This window comes from Misgurnus anguillicaudatus, chromosome 4, assembly GCF_027580225.2.
Source record: "Misgurnus anguillicaudatus chromosome 4, ASM2758022v2, whole genome shotgun sequence".
In the NCBI taxonomy this organism is placed as follows: domain Eukaryota; kingdom Metazoa; phylum Chordata; class Actinopteri; order Cypriniformes; family Cobitidae; genus Misgurnus; species Misgurnus anguillicaudatus.
Window position 1 is genome coordinate 20,015,761 of NC_073340.2, and position 22,617 is coordinate 20,038,377.

The 22,617-nt window shown below is 37.0% G+C and overlaps 1 protein-coding gene across 1 annotated transcript in view; it reads right to left on the reverse strand.

Annotated features, from left to right (window-relative positions):
- odad2 (outer dynein arm docking complex subunit 2) overlaps positions 1-22,617 on the reverse strand; it is an 89,103-nt gene that overhangs the window by 30,892 nt on the left and 35,594 nt on the right. The window contains 2 exon segments of the mRNA XM_055176257.2: positions 170-412; positions 22,314-22,468. Of these exon segments, the coding sequence (XP_055032232.2) occupies positions 170-412; positions 22,314-22,468 (398 nt within the window).

Sequence of the window (22,617 nt, forward strand, 5' to 3'; positions counted from 1 at the left end):
TTTGGAAGTTTTTTTATGGAAGATATCAGCCAATGAATCTTAATAGTGGAGCACCTTGATTTTTGAGAGTGCACCACTTATAAGTAGAGCAAGCTGAAAACACCAGCACTGTAAAGTTGGCTATAGATGAGTTAATTTACACATGTTATCTACAGTAATTAAGACTCACGTCATGTTCTCGGGGTCAGTGGCACAGGCTCCCACGGCCCTCGTGACATTGATCAACAGGGCCTGATTGGTGCCGGTGAGAAGGTTGACCAGTGGTTGGATACCACCACTCTTGCGGATGGTGGCAAGATTCTCAGGTATTTGTGCACATTCACCCAGTGCCCCTACTACATTAACAAGAACCTCTTCGGGTTGGTCTTTGAGCAGAGCTACCAGAGTCTCCAGAGCCTTATACTCCTGAAACCTGCAAGAAAAAGAGAGAAAAGAAAAAAAATAATTACTCCTATGAAAATGGTGCATATGAGTCAGCGTAATTACAGTACTTTTCAATTTGATACAGTATGACCCGTGCAAAGGCATCAATAGCTAATGCGGCAGAAACATACATTTCTGCCAAACAGTTAACAAATTCTTGTTGCTTGCGCACAATTTGCAGTTCTTTTTTTGGAAAAAAGTTTTATCTTTAGCAACACATTGTTTTAAATTAGTGGTTTTCAATTCCAGTCCTTGGGCCCCCCTCCCAGAACATTTTAGATGTCTCCATGTATAAAAACACCTGATTCAGTTCATCAGCTTGTTAGTGTGTTAATTAAGGAGCCTGATGAGTGAAATAAGGTGTTTCATATAATGAAACATCTAAAACATTCTGGGAGGAGGGGCCCGAAAACTGGAATTGAGAACCACTGTTATACAACGTAGTGCTGTTGGTTAGTAGCCTTTTTTCCTGAGGTTTAATACACAGAATTTATAAACAAATATATGCATTTTATAAAATGTCATTAAACTGCGCCCCCCCCAGGCACAATCTTGTGGACCCCAGTTTGAGAATCACTCGTGTAGCAAGAGTGTGCAAGAACTGGGACATACTAACATGCAACGGAAGCGAACGTAGAAGCATTGACCACATTGAAATTGAGAACATCTCACACATTGAGAACATTCAGGGACTTAAAGGTCCCATATCGTCAAATCTGACATTTATTTTTTTCATGATAACTGAGATCTAGGGGCTATGTAAGTACCGTATAAGTTTCAAATCAGCCTACTCAAAGGAGCTTTGATTTTTCACAAGTTGTTGGACTTCGGTAAAAATGTGATGTCAGGAACACTCAGTCACCGCCTTCAGTCACCGCCCTGAGCACTGTCACCATGCACTGCCCCAACCCCTTTTTGCCAAACAAACCACCAAGGAATATCGCAAAAACGCTGTTTAATCGATGGATGTCAGGAAACCTCATCATTGCACATGCTTTTAAAAACATTAATATACAAGACCAATGGTTAATGTTCATTTATTCAGAAATTCCACAACAACGTTAAAGTTCGAGCTTAGCCGTCTGTTCAAAGGTTTTTAAGTAGGGCTGCACAATAAAACGCACATGATTGTCACGCACATCTTGTCAGTAAAGCCGGTTCCTTGATTAGTAGTAAAGTGCCATCACCTGCTTTTAATGATGGCGCTTTACTACAAATCAAGGAACTTGCTCAAATCGTTGCATATAATTTGAGAAGCAGTGGAAAGTACTCAGATCAATAAAAGAGGAATAAATCCAGTGATGCCACAACTTTTCCCACGCTGCTCTTAATATGCATTTACTCTCGATGACCACATCTTCTGGTTTGGAGGAAGACGGAGAGCGCGTTTGGTGCGACTCTGGCTATGTTTTCAAAGTTGTGGTAAACTACAGTAAACATTTAAAAGGCATATAATGTGGTCACAGTGCGCCTCGACAAATCTCTGATGTACTGTTAAGCTATATGGCTATTTTTAATCCCAGCTACGGTTTGGCTAAGCAGCTCCAAAGCCCATTGTAGAGAGTGTCCAAGGTCATTTGGCTTCGGTCAACGTCCACCAAACATTTTCTTAGTAAAACAGAAATTAAACAAACAACTGCCAAAACTTAAGGCCATAAAGAGCAGAAAAAGGCAAGACCTAAGTAAAAACGGCATAAAACAAAGATGCCATCACTGAAGGTGTTATCAGTATGCTACATTAAAGTTATGGAGAAATTATACACATTACCTTTGATAAATGGACTGTGAATGTTGTCTATTTTTGTAAAGCCAGCACCAAAGTGCCAAATCGGCAAGCCAAGAGAAACAATATGAAACAGCGCCGGTCAGCTGCTACTGCGAAAGGAAGGTTAAAGAGTGGGCAGGAACTGCAGCAAAGCTCAGTTTTACTACGAAGCTTCTGTCCAGCTGACTTTTCCAGTAATAATCTTTAAGAGATTTCATCTAACAGATGTTTTATGTGGGTGGTTCATTAAAGACTGTATGAAATCTGAAACTTTTAAAATTAAGGTATTGAAGATCACTCTGATATCACTAACAAGAATAAGGAAGTATTATGGTATATGCTGAAAAAGAGCTCCCTTATCAGATTGGCCATTTACGATCATCCACACATTCATTGTTATTTATTTACGTTTTAATCGACTGCTGTGTTTAGTGAGTCCAAACTATCACTTGCAAAATTAGGAGTTCAAATTGGCATTAAAACTTTTTTAAATCTCCACAAACTGGTTTAGAAACGTTATAAGGAATTGCAGCAAAATGCATAAATTAAAATCTATTTTTGTTAATGATAAATGATCACTACATTTTGTAATATTTACACTCATAGATTTATCTAAAATGGCTAGTTTTTTTCTTCAGTAGTTTAAGAGATACATTACTCACCCACGGTACTGCTGACCGCTTGTATTAAAAGATTCAATCATTGTATATATGGCCATTTTTACTACATTTTAAAATTACAATGCTAAATGACATATGATATAATATGAGGTACTGTAAAACAAACACATTTTGGTTCATTGTCAGTGAAGGGATCATGATATTATGGGTGGGCAATTTTATATATCCTTTAATTATACAATGGGCTTTGGTGCAAAAACTTTGTTTTTAAATGTATTCTAATTGAATTTAAGTATCATATAGATACTTAGAATAAAATACATATAAAAACAATGTCTTTGCACAGCATATTTACAAGCTGAGAAAATGTATGAATTAGGCTACTATGTTGTTTTTTCATGCATTAATGAAAAAGTGATAAATCAAACTGCAAATAAATATAAAGGGCCCTATTATACACCCGTCGAAATGCAGCACAATGCGTGACGCAAGTGTTTTTGTTAGTTTAAGCCTAGCACAGTTATCATTTTCACGTTCAGCGTCACGTTGTTTAAATGGCAAATGCATTTGCACCCATTTTTTCTGAGCTAAAAACAAGGTGTGTTCAAACGCATTGTTGATGCGTTGCTATTTTGGGGCAACTAAAATACTGCAATACTGTTTCTGTTATTTAAAGAGTGCATTAATATGTGCCTATAAACGAGACGATAACGCGTCTTTGCCTATTACATACATGGACAGCACACAAATGTTTTTAAATATAAAAATTAAAGGATTCAAATGTAAAAGATTATTATTGAGTCTCTTAGACATAAATGAGGACCGGTTATGAGATGTTAGAAGGCGTAAAGAACTGCTTCACCTGTAGCCTGGAAATTAAATGTTTTGCTTTAACAAAAGCAAATATTGCATCTATTTTTAAATGTTATTTTTTAAAATGCTATTCCACAGATTTATTGTAGATAATGACTTTGTATCTGTGGATATGGTGAGATGAGAACCTTTTTTACTTAACACTTTTTAAAAACAATCACGGCGCTGTCCGAGTGCTGAAACGCTGCGGCTTTCCACACGTTTGTAAATTAGTATTTCCTGTTTGTTACAAATAAACTATTTTTTGAGTACAAACCTTTTGTAAATTATTCTTTGAGATTACACTAATCATGTAAGCTATCCATACATTTACAGCAATTAAAATCCTGCTAATTTTACTTCCATGACTGAAAGAAAACAACTTTTAAAAAGAACCAAAAATTTTAATACAAAAAATAAAAATTTTAATACAAATAAAAACAACATAATTTTTACCATCAATCTTAAACTTGTTCTTCCTCCGCTTAGTTTTTCAGTTTACAAATTCCACCATCTAAATAGGGAATCGGCATGGCAAGAGCGCAACTGGCTTTTAAAGGGGATGGGAGAGGACACTCTCATTGGTTTATTGCACATTACCCTCAAAACACACCGATTACTCATTACGTGAATAGGAAAAACCCTTTTAGACTATGCGCACAAGCCATTTTTCCCGTTGTTAAATTAGCAAAAGTAGATTCGGACACACTCTTTAGACTGTGCGCCGTGCGCTTTAGACGATGAGCTTAGATCATTAAAATAGGGCCCAAAGAAAGCTACCAAACAACATTGAAACAGTTAAAGACTCACTTCTGCAATATAATAAGTCTGACTTCACAGTACAATGAATCTCTTATTTGCATCACTGAAAAAAATGATTCATTGAATTGAATCAATTTTTTTTAAGGTAAGTGGTTGCAATCAATTTATTTAAGCTACATTTAAACAAAAGTTTTATATTTTATTAATATTTTACTTTACTAATCTTTTTTGTTTAAATGTAGCTTAAATAAACAGATTGCAACCACTTACCTTAAAAAATTGATTAAATTCAATGAATAATTTTTTCCAGTGTGCACGCTGTTGTTTATGATAAACCTATTGAAGGTGTGCCACGTTTTAACCAAATTCTTTATTTGCACCAAAAACTAATTTAAACACTACTGATTGGCCATTACATTCATAATGAACAAATGTAGAAATTGTAGTAAAATAAAATATGATTGATGTCTTTGACGTTTGAAAGGGCAAGACAGACGTTTGGGTGGGCTTAGCCTGCCCATGCCTAGAGCCGGCCCTGGAAGGGATACCAAACCTTACTGAGGGTATATCTAAGACACAAAGTCCAGGAAAGACTGCTCTACAAACTCCGACGAACATCGCCCTATGTTGTAATTATATTTAAGTTATGAGCATAATTTTCTGATATTTGTTGCCATCATAATTATTTTAATTTTACGCATCATTAATAAGTTAAATGGTTAACACATGCCTCTCCCAGCACAATAGTGGAGATCTTACATCTTCTGCAGTCATCACCACCTACTCAAAGCCCCCTCAACCCAGCCTTGAACCGTTCTCTACGCCGGACTCTTGGCCAGCCCTCCCATCAACCGCACAAAGACATGCTGTCTGTTGCTGGCAACCCCGGCACTCTCAGCTGCTTGTGTGCTTTCAGCAAAGAAAATTAAGAAGGAAAAGCACCTTAAAATTATGACCACTGTAAAATACATGCCGAAATGATTTTGTCTTAAAACGCCTCTCAGGCCGTGATTGTTTCTGAAATGGCACGCTGCACTTATACTGAGACCAGATGGACCGGGAAAACATTCCCCGGTAAATGCTAACTGACCTTGCGTTTGCCTCCATTGGCAGAATTAATTGGACAAAAGTGCTTGGATGCTTTATTCCAAATACAGGGTTTGACCTTGATGGTTTAATGCGTTTTAAAAACTCGCAATAAAACCTGTTCCTTTTATACATTTAAGTGCACATTAAGTATTCAGCAGACATTACGCTGGTTTTCTGCATAGCTGATGTCCAAAACTTTTGACCCAACACTAATGCAATCCAAGCGAACACACGACAAAACAGACGACAAAACTGTTAAACAAGACTGACGTATCTTTAATTAGTTTGCCACATTCAATATATAATAAATTTTCAGTTGGGCCGATTTTGTACCATGAGTCAAATAAAGTCATGACTCTTCATGACTCTAACATCAACAAGGAAGTGCAACACTGAAATCTGTATTTCTACTTTCTCAGGGAAAACTGAGGAATATATGCACGGCCATTCAAAAAAATGACTGGTGTTCTAACGATACAAAGCTTAATGCAAATGGGTGAAGTGACCCTTTAAGATGTAAAATAAATCTTTGGTGTCCACAGAGTGTGTATGTAAAGTTCTAGTTCAAAATACCCCAGAGATCATTTATTACAGCATGTTAAAATTGCCACTTGTAAGTGTGAGCAAAAATGGTATACTAGGGACGTCCGTGTATGCGCGCTGTCCACAGACCCTCCTTATGACGAAAATGATGTCATGCAGACGGCGCGCAGACGCGGACATCCCTAGTATACCCAGGTGCTGCATAAAATTTGAGACCGCGAGGACAGTGCGTGTACAGTCCGCGTACAACAGCGCATGAGCGTGAAGATATTGAGAAAGGACACAAACAATTATACAAAGGAAATAGACAGCATTTGCACACACACTATCGTTTTTCTTTTTTACTTCTTCCATGAACAGAAACTGTAGAGCATTTTCGTCACCATAATGTTTGATTCCTGTTCTTTGTTTTCTTGTTGTTTGTTCTAAAATGTGTGTGCAATGTTATGTTCCTAAATGTTTTAATGTACTGTAAATGTCACCAAATCAGTGCTGCCTTGACGGCCTGGTAGAATAATCATTTGAATAAAAAATCATTTGTATTGCGTAGATGTCGAACGCGGCCATCCGCACGTAGCTGTGGGAGTATACATGGAAAGCTGCGCAAGCCGGACTGCGGCCTTGAGGTGTGTCCTTTGAAATGCAGTGGTTGGATAGTGCAGATTAAGGGGTGGTATTATCCCCTTCTGACATCACAAGGGGAGCCAGATTTTAATGACCTATTTTTTCCACATGCTTGCAGAGAATGGTTTAGCAAAACTAAGTTACTGGGTTGTTCTCTTTCACATTTTCAAGATTAATAAAAGCATTGAGGACCCAATTATACACTCTAAAAATGTCTGGGTTATTTTTGACCCATAACGGGTAAATATTGGACAGAACACATGCTGAGCCAAAAATTGACCAAATGCTGGGCTATTATACCCCATGGTTGCATAACAACAACCCAACATTGGGTAATTTTTAACCCAGCATGTGTTCTGTCCAATATTTACTCATTATGGGTCAAAAATAACCCAGACATTTTTAGAGTGTAGCACTTAAAGGACAAGTTCGGTATTTTACACTTAAAGCCCTGTTTTCAGATTGTTTATGATGAAATAGAACGGTTTTGACTGAAATTTGGACATATGATGCTGGCCCGAGAATTTTCGGGTGTTTCTTGTATCACCTCCCACCTCTACAATGGCTGTAGAAGTGCACTGGAACAATCCTTCCTTAAATGCATTAAACTTTCATTTACAAAGACGTGAAACTCACCGAGTGGTCAGGGATGTTCACTGATATGATCACACAAAAATCGCTGCAAAAGATGCTTTCCAACAGGTTTTATCGTAGTTTTTGTCCAACTCCATTGACTTTTATTAGATGTGCTGTGAGGTACGGTATTACTCCACACCGGGAACTTTGTTTGTAGTCTTGCAATTGGTAAAGGTGGATTAGCGCCACCAACTGGGTTGGAGTGTCTATTATTCAAGCTCTCAACAGAAGAATGTACGGGTGTGAGGCGTTTGGAAAAATAGGTACACAAGTTTACAACTAATGGTAAAACAGCTGTTGGATAGCATCTTTTGCAGAAATTTTTGTGTGAGCATATCAGTGAACACCCCTGACCACTCGGTGAGTTTTACGTCTTTGTAAACGAAAGTTTAATGCATTTTATGAAGAATTGTTTCAGTGCACCTATACAGCCATTGTAGAGGTGGGGGCTGATACAACAGAAACCGAAAAATTCTCGGGCCAGCATCATATGTCCAAATTTCAGTCAAAAACGTTCTATTTCATCATAAACAATCTGAAAACAGGGCTTTAAGTGTAAAATACCGAACTTGTTCTTTAAACATTGTTAAATAACTTTAAACTTGTTGCATCGCTAGCCAATGTAATGACTTAAGCAGCAGCAGGTTGCCAAAAAACATGTTGTGTCACTGTAGAAACATAGGATGTAAAATTAAAAATGTTGTCTGTTTCAATGTTCTCATGACCTCTGATGAGGCACTTCAAACAACATAAGCATTATAGTTATTATTTTATTCATGCTTACAGTACGCTGTATCTAAAATCATTCACCGCTTTCTTGACATTATTTATTATACACTTCACATCCCTAATAATAAACAAACTACAGTACATGAAATCTGATCTTACTCTTAAGTTTAAAAAAAAACTAGCAAAAATCTGCTTTTTAATCAGATTTCAAACCGACGTGGTTTGGATCGGGTACGTAAAATTCAGATTTATTATGGTTGTCCAAACTGAAAAATAACCAAACAAATTTGTGTCACATATGCCAACAAATGAACTATTTGCTACTTGTCTGAACAAAGGGCCTGATTCAGCCAAAAATATGAAAAAAAGAGGAAATGTTTTGCGCTTTTTTATGCGGACAAAAGACCCACTCATCATCTTCTGGTTTTAATGATTTACCAGTTTGAATGTTTGACAGAATCCTTCAAATATTTTTTTAAATATCATGCTTCAGTAGCATTCAAAGTGGTTTGTTTACTGGCCTGTTAGTAGTTATATGGGACCTCTATCTGTCAAAATTTGATTGATTTATGACCCCCTTTGACAGGGGGCGGGACTATCAATCAAAAGCTGTACAATCTGTCTAGGTTTGAGAATCGTATATCAAGGGCTTTAGACAGCGAGTATCCGGACCGTGCGTGTTTTACGATGTGTCAATCAGCTCGTTGTTTTTCCTGTGTGTGTGTGTGTGTTTTGTCAAGCGAATGTTTTATTGCTGTCAAAAATAAGTTTATAGTTTTAGACTGTCCAGGTTCTGTCACTTTTTATGACCGCGGTCTCTCTTTTCCCATCCGTACTCAGCCCTCAGCCCCCACTGCGTATCTCACAGAGGGGTCCGGTGTTCAGCGGACCTGTGTGCTGATTTAGACGAAAATCTGTATATTTTAAACTAAATAAAATTTTAGCCGCTTCATGAGATCCGTGAGTCTTTTCACGACCCCTGCTCACTATGTTCAGGCGTATTAAAGCTCGATCACCGGTGGTGATAGAGAACGAGCCGAGTGCGCGTTCATATCTGTCATTTTAAAATAAACGTAATAAATGTAATTCTGTCCGCTGTTGCAAAATAAAGATTTATTTTAGATTTAGGGGTTTCTTGAACCAAGTCTCTGATTAAAACATGTGAATGCGCGCACCGACGGTGACAGAGAACTTACGCTGATGCGCACTTATATCTGACCTTAATAAACTTTTAAATATTTTAATACGTTTTCATCCCATCTTCAGGGTTTGTTTTTATTAATGTCTACTTAAAACCATGTGTGAATATGTGTATATTATACAACGAATCTTATCATGTATGCTCTGACAAAATAAAGCATTATTTTAGATTTTAGGTGGTGCGGACACATATTTATGGCAAATACTGTTGAATATAAACGTTCGTTTTGTCAAAAGTTTCTTTAAAGTCAATAAGGAATCAAACATTTTAGATGTATCTGGTTAAACTTAAATCTGATATTTTCTATTGGTCTATTTCTTTAGTATCTGATCAGACACAATGTTTCAGAAGCTGATTTGTGAGGGTCTGTGTGCGTGTGAGATAATTCACAGCAGGGGCGGATTGTAAACTAGTTAGAGACTTTTAAAACCGTGATGGTAAAATGTAATACGGTCCACTCTGAAGAAAAGTAAAGTTTTATTTTAGATTTAGGGAATTCTTGAACCAAGTCTCTGATTAAAACTTTTGAGTGTAACATCACAAATATTTAACATATTCCGTATACGTGTATAGTTTAACCATTCCCTTATGCCATAACCTTAGGCGCCGTCAATACTTCTTTCTTTAGACTAAAGGAAATTTATTTTAACCTAAATAAAAGTTTATTCGCATCACGAAGTCCGTGAGTCTTTTCTAAAGGTCGATCACCGGCGGTGACAGAGAACGCGTCGGATGTACGTTCATATATTTCGTTAAGAAACTTTTAAACGATTAAAGACATATTCATAGCATCTTCAGGGTTTGTTTTTATTATTGGCTTCTTAAAACCATGTGTGAATATGTGTATATTATAACGAATCTTATATTGTCTGCTCTGACAAAAATAAAGTATTATTTTAGACTTTAAGTGAAGTGGCAGCGCGTATTTTATAGCCTACTGTTTAATATAAACGTTTGTTTTGTCAAAAGTTTCTTTAAAGTCACGCAAAAATCAAATATTTTACATGTATCTGGTTAAACTTAAATCTGCTATTATCTATTTAACTATTTTTCTGATCAGTCAGCTTACAGAAGCTGCTCTTATGATCGTGTGTGTGTGTGTGTGTGTGTGTGTGTGTGTGTGTGTGTGTGTGTGTGTGTGTGTGTGTCAGCGAGGCAATTCACAGCAGGAGAGGGTTGTAAACTAGTGAGTTAGACACTTTTAAAACGTGTTGGTAAAATGTAATATAGACCGCTCTGACAAAAACTAAAGGTTTATTATAGATTTAGCAATTTCTTAAACAAAGTCTTTGATTAAAACATATGCGCGCACCGACAGTGACGGAGAACTTACACTGGTGCGCTCTTGTATCTGCCGTTGACAACCTTTTAAACGTTTTAAGACATTTAAGTCCCTCTTATGGTTTGAATTCATTAATGTCACCTAACATCCAAGTGTGTACATGTGTATTTACGATAAATGTAACACGGTACGCATTGTCAAAATAAAAGGTTTCTTGGGCATGGTGTTCCAGTGCGTGTTTTTTGTCTTGCGAGTGCTCGTCATATTTATTGATATGAAAAAAGTTTGATGTCTAAGGCGTTCAGTTTCTGGACGGTTGGTTTTTACCAGCGGTCTCTCATTCTCACCACCCGTTATACCCCACCCAGTAGTCCCCAATGTGTCTGAACAGCGGTGGTGTACAGTGGCCCGTATTGTTCCCAAAACTCCGTGCTGGCAAAACAAGTGCAACACAGCCCACTGACAAAAAGCAAAAGGTTTATTTTAGATTTAAGGTGGTCCACCAGCGCCTTTATGGCAAGCACTTCAGGTTCTAAAAGTTTGTAACACCAAGAATTTGTTTAATGAAATATACAGTACATGTATAAGCAATGCACCCGAGTCCATAATCTCCGGACGGGTCGCCAATACTATTTTCTTTAGACTAAAGGGTATTTATTTTAACCTAAACAAAAGTTTATTTGCATCACGAACGCAGTGAAACTGTTCATGCACCGCAATCCACCGCCCACGCGCATTAAAGGTCGACCACCGGTGATGACCAGAGAACGAACCGGGTGTGTGCCCATACAAACTCAACAAATGCAATTCCGTCCGCTCTGGCAAAACAAAAGTTTATTTTAGATTTAGCCATTTCTTTAACCAAGTCTCTGATTAAAACAAGTTACTTTTGCTTGGGGCAATAGGCACATGCACACACATATCTGTGGTATTAAAAATAAGGTTTTTAAAGTTTAAGAAATTTAAACATTTGAAAAAAATCAAACATTTTAGAGGTGTCTGAGTAAACTTATATCTAATGTCATATGAGCCGTACCGTGTCGCGTTCGTGTCTGTGTGCGTGTCCGTGTCAGTTTATGTATGTGTGTGTTATGCGATCGTAGAGTAGGGCGGGGGATGTGAGAGACTCTGAGGGTGTGTGTGTGTGTGTGTGTGTGTGTGTGTGTGTGTGTGTGTGTGTGTGTGTGTGTGTGTGTGTGTGTGTGTGGTTATCACGTGGTGGGGGTCCCAAATGATCAATGGCAGGATTTTTATGTGACGGACAGGCCCTAGGTCAGCCTGTGGTGTTAGATACAACTTAGGTTAACATCTATCAACGCATAATAAGCAAACATGAAATTATATTATACCTATGCATTGTTACTGATGTTCCTAGTTTTGTGTATTTTTCTTAAACTTTTGCTTTTCAAACTTAGTCAGTCTTCATACTTTTGTCTCTTCATACATTTGTTCAAAGTTTTTCTTCGCTAGTGTCAACCCGCGTCAGATTTTTTTGTGGACTCGTGTACACACTTGCGTGTTTTTCTTGAACTGTTGCTTTTCGGGCTTGGACAGTCTTCGGACTTTTGTCACTTCGTGCATTTGTTCGGGGTTTTTCTTCGCTGGTGTCGGCCCGGGTCTGGGATTTTGTGGACTCATCGGATGTGCACACTTGCGTATTTTTCTTGAACGAACTTTTGCTTTTCGGGCTTGGTCAGACTTCGGACTTTTGTCTTTTCATGCATTTGTTCGGAGTTTTTCTTCGCTAGCATCAAATCCTGTTTGAGATTTTTTGTAAACTCATGTACACACTTGTGTATTTTTCTTAAGCTTTTGCTTTTCAAACTTAGTCAGTCTTCAGACTTTTGTCTCTTCACACATCTGTTCAAAGTTTTTTTCTTCGCTAGTGTCAACCCGTGTCTGAGATTTCTTTGTAAACTCATGTACACACTTGCGTATTTTTCTTAAACTATTGCTTTTCAAACTTAGTCAGTCTTCAGACTTTTGTCACTTCATACATTTGTTCAAAGTTTTTTCTTCGCTAGTGTAAACTCGTGTCTGAACTTTTGTAAACTCATCAGATGTACACACTTGCGTATTTTTCTTAAACAAACTATTGCTTTTCAAACTTAGTCAGTCTTCAGACTTTTGTCACTTCATACATTTGTTCAAAGTTTTTTCTTCGCTAGTGTCAAATCCTGTTTGAGATTTTTTTTGTAAACTCATGTACACACTTGTGTATTTTTCTTAAACTTTTGCTTTTCAAACTTAGTCAGTCTTCAGACTTTTGTCTCTTCACACATCTGTTCAAAGTTTTTTTCTTCGCTAGGGCCAAATCCTGTTTGAGATTTTTTTTTGTAAACTCATGTACACACTTGTGTATTTTTCTTAAACTTTTGCTTTTCAAACTTAGTCAGTCTTCAGACTTTTGTCACTTCATACATTTGTTCAAAGTTTTTTCTTCGCTAGTGTCAAATCCTGTTTGAGATTTTTTTAGTAAACTCATGTACACACTTGTGTATTTTTCTTAAACTTTTGCTTTTCAAACTTAGTCAGTCTTCAGACTTATGCATACATTGTTCAAAGTTTTTCTTCGCTAGTGTCAACCCGTGTCTGAGATTTTGTAAACTCATGTACATACTTGTGTATTTTTCTTAAACTTTTGCTTTTCAAACTTAGTCAGTCTTCAGACTTTTGTCTCTTCATACATTGTTCAAAATTTATCCTCGCTAGTGTCAACCCGTGTCTGAGATTTTGTAAACTCATGTACATACTTGTGTATTTTTCTTAAACTTTTGCTTTTCAAACTTAGTCAGTCTTCAGACTTTTGCATACATTTGTTCAAAGTTTTTCTTCGCTAGTGTCAACCCGTGTCTGAGATTTTGTAAACTCATCAGATGTACACACTTGCGTATTTTTCTTAAACTTTTTCTTTGCAAACTTAGTCAGTCTTCATACTTTTGCATACATTTGTTCAAAGTTTTTCTTCGCTAGTGTCAAATCCTGTTTGAGATTTTTTGTAAACTCATGTACACACTTGTGTATTTTTCTTAAACTTTTGCTTTTCAAACTTAGTCAGTCTTCATACTTTTGTCTCTTCACACATCTGTTCAAAGTTTTTCCTCCGCTTGGGTCAAATCCTGTTTGAGATTTTTTTTTGTAAACTCATGTACATACGTGTGTATTTTTCTTAAACAAACTTTTGCTTTTCAAACTTAGTCAATCTTCAGACTTTTGCATACATTTGTTCAAAGTTTTTCTTCGCTAGTGTCAACCCGTGTCTGAGATTTTGTAAACTCATCAGATGTACACACTTGCGTATTTTTCTTAAACTTTTGCTTTTCAAACTTAGTCAGTCTTCATACTTTTGCATACATTTGTTCAAAGTTTTTCTTCGCTAGTGTCAAATCCTGTTTGAGATTTTTTGTAAACTCATGTACACACTTGTGTATTTTTCTTAAACTTTTGCTTTTCAAACTTAGTCAGTCTTCATACTTTTGTCTCTTCACACATCTGTTCAAAGTTTTTTCTTCGCTAAGGCCAAATCCTGTTTGGGATTTTTTGTGGACTCATGTACACACTTGCGTATTTTTCTTGGGCAAACTTTTGCTTTTCGGGCTTGGTCGGTCTTCGTCGGACTTTTGTCTCTTCATGCATTTGTTCGGGGTTTTCTTTGCTGGTGTCAAATTGTGTTTGAGATTTTTTTTGTAAACTCATCAGATGCACATACTTGTGTATTTTTCTTAAACTTATGCTTTTCAAACTTGGGCAGTCTTCAGACTTGTTCTTAGTTCTATCTGCTCAGACAATATTTTGCATTCATCAATCGTCTTGTTTTCTTTGTAAGCGACATCATATATCTGTGATTGTTTTTGTGAATACAGATTGTTTCATTTCTATAGTTTATGCAACATTTTGGCAAACTCTTTAAATTAGTGCTAGATGATTAAAACAACAACGCAAAGTATGTTTTAGATTTACTTACTAAATCTTTCACGACGAAACAGCGATGATAGCATTATGTCTGAATCTGTAAACTTGTAAAACCACCAATAGCTCGATGTACATAACGAAGACTGCAAAATAATAAAGAGTGATTAAATTAAGATGCAAACATCTACAAATTGGCAATGTTTTTAATCTATTGGTACCATTTTTAAGGCTACATGTCCAAACTATTTCAAACATTGCCAATTTGTAGATGTTTGCATCTTAATTTAATCACTCTTTATTATTTTGCAGTCTTCGTTATGTACATCGAGCTATTGGTGGTTTTACAAGTTTACAGATTCAGACATAATGCTATCATCGCTGTTTCGTCGTGAAAGATTTAGTAAGTAAATCTAAAACATACTTTGCGTTGTTGTTTTAATCATCTAGCACTAATTTAAAGAGTTTGCCAAAATGTTGCATAAACTATAGAAATGAAACAATCTGTATTCACAAAAACAATCACAGATATATGATGTCGCTTACAAAGAAAACAAGACGATTGATGAATGCAAAATATTGTCTGAGCAGATAGAACTAAGAACAAGTCTGAAGACTGCCCAAGTTTGAAAAGCATAAGTTTAAGAAAAATACACAAGTATGTGCATCTGATGAGTTTACTAAAAAAATCTCAAACACAATTTGACACTAGCAAAGAAAACTTTGAACAAATGTATGAAGAGACAAAAGTCTGATGAAGACTGACTAAGTTTGAAAAGCAAAAGTTTGTTTAAGAAAAACACGCAAGTGTGTACATGAGTTCACAAAAAATCCCAAACAGGACCCGGCCCCAGCGAAGAAAAAACTGAACAGATGCGTGAAGAGACAAAAGCACGAAGACCGACCAAGCCCGAAAAGCAAAAGTTCAAGAAAAACACACAAGTGTGTACATGAGTCCACAAAAAATCCCAAACAGGACCCGACACCAGCGAAGAAAAACCCCGAACAAATGCATGCAAAAGCACGAAGACTGACCAAGCCTGAAAAGCAAAAGTCCAAGAAAAACACGCAAGTGTGCACATCCGACGAGTTTACAAAATCTCAGACACGGGTTGACACTAGCGAAGAAAAACTTTGAACAAATGTATGCAAAAGTCTGAAGATTGACTAAGTTTGAAAAGCAAAAGTTTGTTTAAGAAAAATACACACGTATGTACATGAGTTTACAAAAAAAAATCTCAAACAGGATTTGACCCAAGCGGAGGAAAAACTTTGAACAGATGTGTGAAGAGACAAAAGTATGAAGACTGACTAAGTTTGAAAAGCAAAAGTTTAAGAAAAATACACAAGTGTGTACATGAGTTTACAAAAAATCTCAAACAGGATTTGACACTAGCGAAGAAAAACTTTGAACAAATGTATGCAAAAGCATGAAGACGGACCAAGTCTGCAAAGAAAAAGTTTAAGAAAAATACGCAGGTGTGTACATCTGATGAGTTTACAAAATCTCAGACACGGGTTGACACTAGCGAAGAAAAACTTTGAACAAATGTATGCAAAAGTCTGAAGACTGACTAAGTTTGAAAAGCAAAAGTTTAAGAAAAATACACAAGTATGTACATGAGTTTGCGGGGTCTCAGACACGGGTTGACACTGGCGAGGAGGAATTTTGAACAATGTATGAAGAGACAAAAGTCTGAAGACTGACTAAGTTTGAAAAGCAAAAGTTCAAGAAAAACACACAAGTATGCACATGAGTCCACAAAATCCCAGACACGGGTTGACACTAGCGAAGAAAAACTTTGAACAATGTATGCATAAGTCTGAAGACTGACTAAGTTTGAAAAGCAAAAGTTTAAGAAAAATACACAAGTGTGTACATGAGTTTACTAAAAAAATCTCAAACAGGATTTGACACTAGCGAAGAAAAAACTTTGAACAAATGTATGAAGTGACAAAAGTCTGAAGACTGACTAAGTTTGAAAAGCAAAAGTTTAAGAAAAATACACAAGTGTGTACATGAGTTTACAAAAAAAAATCTCAAACAGGATTTGGCCCTAGCGAAGAAAAAAACTTTGAACAGATGTGTGAAGAGACAAAAGTCTGAAGACTGACTAAGTTTGAAAAGCAAAAGTTTAAGAAAAATACACAAGTGTGTACATGAGTTTACAAAAAAAATCTCAAACAGGATTTGACACTAGCGAAGAAAAAACTTTGAACAAATGTATGAAGTGACAAAAGTCTGAAGACTGACTAAGTTTGAAAAGCAATAGTTTGTTTAAGAAAAATACGCAAGTGTGTACATCTGATGAGTTTACAAAAGTTCAGACACGAGTTTACACTAGCGAAGAAAAAACTTTGAACAAATGTATGAAGTGACAAAAGTCTGAAGACTGACTAAGTTTGAAAAGCAATAGTTTAAGAAAAATACGCAAGTGTGTACATGAGTTTGCAGGGAGGTCTCAGACGCGGGTTGACACTGGCGAAGAAAAAAACTTTGAACAGATGTGTGAAGAGACAAAAGTCTGAAGACTGACTAAGTTTGAAAAGCAAAAGCTTAAGAAAAATACACAAGTGTGTACATGAGTTTACAAAAAATCTCAAACAGGATTTGATGCTAGCGAAGAAAAACTTTGAACAAATGTATGAAAAGACAAAAGTCTGAAGTCTGACTAAGTTTGAAAAGCAAAAGTTTGTTTAAGAAAAATACCAAAGTGTACATCTGATGAGTTTACAAAATCTCAGACCCGGGTTGACACTAGCGAAGAAAAACTTTGAACAAATGTATGAAGTAACAAAAGTCTGAAGACTGTCTAAGTTTGAAAAGCAATAGTTTAAGAAAAATACGCAAGTGTGTACATGAGTTTACAAAAAAATCTGACGCGGGTTGACACTAGCGAAGAAAAACTTTGAACAAATGTATGAAGAGACAAAAGTATGAAGACTGACTAAGTTTGAAAAGCAAAAGTTTAAGAAAAATACACAAAACTAGGAACATCAGTAACAATGCATAGGTATAATATAATTTCATGTTTGCTTATTATGCGTTGATAGATGTTAACCTAAGTTGTATCTAACACCACAGGCTGACCTAGGGCCTGTCCGTCACATAAAAATCCTGCCATTGATCATTTGGGACCCCCACCACGTGATAACCACACACACACACACACACACACACACACACACACACACACACACACACACACACACACACACACACACACACCCTCACAGTCTCTCACATCCCCCGCCCTACTCTACGATCGCATAACACACACATACATAAACTGACACGGACACGCACACAGACACGAACGCGACCCGGTACGGCTCATATGACATTAGATATAAGTTTACTCAGACACCTCTAAAATGTTTGATTTTTTTTCAAATGTTTAAATTTCTTAAACTTTAAAAACCTTATTTTTAATACCACAGATATGTGTGTGCATGTGCCTATTGCCCCAAGCAAAAGTAACTTGTTTTAATCAGAGACTTGGTTAAAGAAATGGCTAAATCTAAAATAAACTTTTATTTTGCCAGAGCGGACAGAATTACATTTATTAAGTTTATATGAACACACACCCGGTTCGTTCTCTGGTCATCACCGGTGATCGACCTTTAATGCGCGTGGGCGGTGGATTGCGGTGCATGAGCAGTTTCGCTGCGTTCGTGATGCAAATAAACTTTTATTTAGGTTAAAATAAATACCCTTTAGTCTAAAGAAAATAGTATTGGCGGCCCGTCCGGGGATTGTGGACTCGGGTGCATTGCTTGTACATGTGCTGTGTATTTCATTAAACAAATTCTTGGTGTTACAAACTTTTAGAACCTGAAGTGCTTGCCATAAAGGCGCTGGTGGACCACCTTAAATCTAAAATAAACCTTTTACTTTTTGTCAATGGGCTGTATTACACTTATTTTACCAACACGGAGTTTTAGGAACAATACGGGCCACTGTACACCACCGCTGTTCAGACACATTGGGGGCTACTGGGTGGGGTGATAACGGGTGGTGAGAATGAGAGACCGCTGGTAAAAACCAACCGTCCAGAAACTGAACGCCTTAGACATCAAACTTTTTTCATATCAATAAATATGACGAGCACTCGCAAGACAAAAAACACGCACTGGAATACCATGTTCAAGAAACCTTTTATTTTGACAATGCGTACCGTGTTACATTTATCGTAAATACACATGTACACACTTGGATGTTAGGTGACATTAATGAATTCAAACCATAAGAGGGACTTAAATGTCTTAAAACGTTTAAAAGGTTGTTAACGGCAGATATAAGAGCGCATCAGTGTAAGTTCTCCGTCACTGTCGGTGCGCGCATATGTTTTAATCAGAGACTTTGTTTAAGAAATTGCTAAATCTATAATAAACCTTTAGTTTTTGTCAGAGCGGTCTATATTACATTTTACCAACACGTTTTAAAAGTGTCTAACTCACTAGTTTACAACCCTCTCCTGCTGTGAATTGCCTCGCTGACACACACACACACACACACACACACACACACACACACACACACACACACACACACACACGATCATAAGAGCAGCTTCTGTAAGCTGACTGATCAGAAAAATAGTTAAATAGATAATAGCAGATTTAAGTTTAACCAGATACATGTAAAATATTTGATTTTTGCGTGACTTTAAAGAAACTTTTGACAAAACAAACGTTTATATTAAACAGTAGGCTATAAAATACGCGCTGCCACTTCACTTAAAGTCTAAAATAATACTTTATTTTTGTCAGAGCAGACAATATAAGATTCGTTATAATATACACATATTCACACATGGTTTTAAGAAGCCAATAATAAAAACAAACCCTGAAGATGCTATGAATATGTCTTTAATCGTTTAAAAGTTTCTTAACGAAATATATGAACGTACATCCGACGCGTTCTCTGTCACCGCCGGTGATCGACCTTTAGAAAAGACTCACGGACTTCGTGATGCGAATAAACTTTTATTTAGGTTAAAATAAATTTCCTTTAGTCTAAAGAAAGAAGTATTGACGGCGCCTAAGGTTATGGCATAAGGGAATGGTTAAACTATACACGTATACGGAATATGTTAAATATTTGTGATGTTACACTCAAAAGTTTTAATCAGAGACTTGGTTCAAGAATTCCCTAAATCTAAAATAAAACTTTACTTTTCTTCAGAGTGGACCGTATTACATTTTACCATCACGGTTTTAAAAGTCTCTAACTAGTTTACAATCCGCCCCTGCTGTGAATTATCTCACACGCACACAGACCCTCACAAATCAGCTTCTGAAACATTGTGTCTGATCAGATACTAAAGAAATAGACCAATAGAAAATATCAGATTTAAGTTTAACCAGATACATCTAAAATGTTTGATTCCTTATTGACTTTAAAGAAACTTTTGACAAAACGAACGTTTATATTCAACAGTATTTGCCATAAATATGTGTCCGCACCACCTAAAATCTAAAATAATGCTTTATTTTGTCAGAGCATACATGATAAGATTCGTTGTATAATATACACATATTCACACATGGTTTTAAGTAGACATTAATAAAAACAAACCCTGAAGATGGGATGAAAACGTATTAAAATATTTAAAAGTTTATTAAGGTCAGATATAAGTGCGCATCAGCGTAAGTTCTCTGTCACCGTCGGTGCGCGCATTCACATGTTTTAATCAGAGACTTGGTTCAAGAAACCCCTAAATCTAAAATAAATCTTTATTTTGCAACAGCGGACAGAATTACATTTATTACGTTTATTTTAAAATGACAGATATGAACGCGCACTCGGCTCGTTCTCTATCACCACCGGTGATCGAGCTTTAATACGCCTGAACATAGTGAGCAGGGGTCGTGAAAAGACTCACGGATCTCATGAAGCGGCTAAAATTTTATTTAGTTTAAAATATACAGATTTTCGTCTAAATCAGCACACAGGTCCGCTGAACACCGGACCCCTCTGTGAGATACGCAGTGGGGGCTGAGGGCTGAGTACGGATGGGAAAAGAGAGACCGCGGTCATAAAAAGTGACAGAACCTGGACAGTCTAAAACTATAAACTTATTTTTGACAGCAATAAAACATTCGCTTGACAAAACACACACACACACACAGGAAAAACAACGAGCTGATTGACACATCGTAAAACACGCACGGTCCGGATACTCGCTGTCTAAAGCCCTTGATATACGATTCTCAAACCTAGACAGATTGTACAGCTTTTGATTGATAGTCCCGCCCCCTGTCAAAGGGGGTCATAAATCAATCAAATTTTGACAGATAGAGGTCCCATATAACTACTCCTGTTCAATCTCCCGCTTAGCTTTTTCCTAAGTTTAAGTTTCGATCATGCTTCCTGAGAGGTATTAATCCGAATCATAACAACTAAATGTTTTCACAGAGCATTACTTATACAGGACACTTATTTGGCTAATGGGACATGAAGTGAATTGAACGTGGCACGGGGCACCTGCCTCAAGTTTCAGCAGACTAATCCTGATGTAAACTCAGGATGAGGTTTTGTCAGCTTTGACTTATGAGGTGGAGAGAGAGTGGCCTTAATGCTACCGGACCATTTGAGACACAAGCCTCCCTCTGAATTCATCTTTCAATACTATTCATTTTGTGGTTGGTATCGGTCCAGATGGTAGATCTTCTACAGATCCCAGTCTAAAACAACCCTACAATATTAGAAAATCCGCTCTTATCATAAACTAAAACCATAGAGTAGATTTATCGGTTTCTTGGCCTTGAACTTGTGAATATAAAATGCGATAATTTATACAAAGGTAATGGAGGAATTAAATAACGCTTTTTGGGGCCCTGCAGAGTACATGGCCGCGAACGCATACTGCAAAGCAATGTGTAAATCACATTTATATGAGAGCGCTTGTGTGATAGAACCGACAAGCCAGATGATGACGCCAAGCCCTTTTTTGTATTTATAGGGGAAAATGGCCGCCTTAAGACATAACCGTCAGAAAAACAACACTAGAAAGTCTAGGATGCATTATTTTACCTGAACTTAGAGCAGATTTACACCTGGCATTAAGATACATTTTAGTTGATCGGATCAGTAGTGGATGAGAGAGACGCATGTTTGTTCACACCTGGTCTCCACTTTTGACCGATTCTGCCCTGATTACTTTGAGGGGATGGTCTATATACGCATACCACGTCTCCTACCGCCCACTAATGGGAAAGCAGGTTTGACTAAACACATCAACACTTCATCTTTTGTCTGCGTAAAAAAACAATTCACATTCCAACAGCAAAAAGTCATTGACAAAGTTTATAAAAACTTTCGCTCTTTGTTCAAATAATCACTTCTGCGGCCGGGCTCGGCGTAGACACAGGCGGACAAGCGTCTGACAGCTCAGAGCGGTGGAAAATCTGAGCACTGGAGACGTCAGACGTCTCATAAAAATGAAGGTTGAATGTGATTGCCCATCTTCTGTCCTTCTCTTCACCAGATTTCTTTATAGTGACAAGAGACATCTGACAAAACCTGGAGCCAATTATCTAATCTCGAATTCACCTGAATCCTAATGTAATGATGCATACAGAGGTACGGCACAGAGAAATTTCTATAATAACAACTAAATCTGCAATCACAAAGGATGGAAAAGTAATCACTTAAAAGATAATAATAAATACCATCCTGTGTATTAGTCATCATATTTTGTCTGAAGCTTTGCCATTGTGTGAACGTGACAAATGTTTGATTATCACCTGAGAAAATACACTGTGCAAAATATTTCTTTAGCTTATAAACCGTATACACGTGTAATTATAATACTGTAGCTGTGAGAGGAAAACAGTTAAAATTTGTTTAAACGTTTAAAGAAATATTATTACTTAGCCACGTTTTCCATGCTGATGGAGCACTTCCAGATTGCTCCGGTTGTGGCGGCGAGTAACTGCTTGTTTTCAGCTTCGTTGAGCAGCACGACCAGTGGCTTCAGTCCGCTGTACTGCCGCACCAGATCACGTGTACGTTTATCTTCTGCACACTAACCGAGAAATCAAAGCAAACATGTTTCTATTAAAAATGATTTAAGGCAATATGGATATGTGCAATGTGTAACAACCCAAGAAAGAACGAATTAGTGTGCCATTTTTAACCCTTATACTGTAAAAATACAGCAAACTGCGGTTGTCT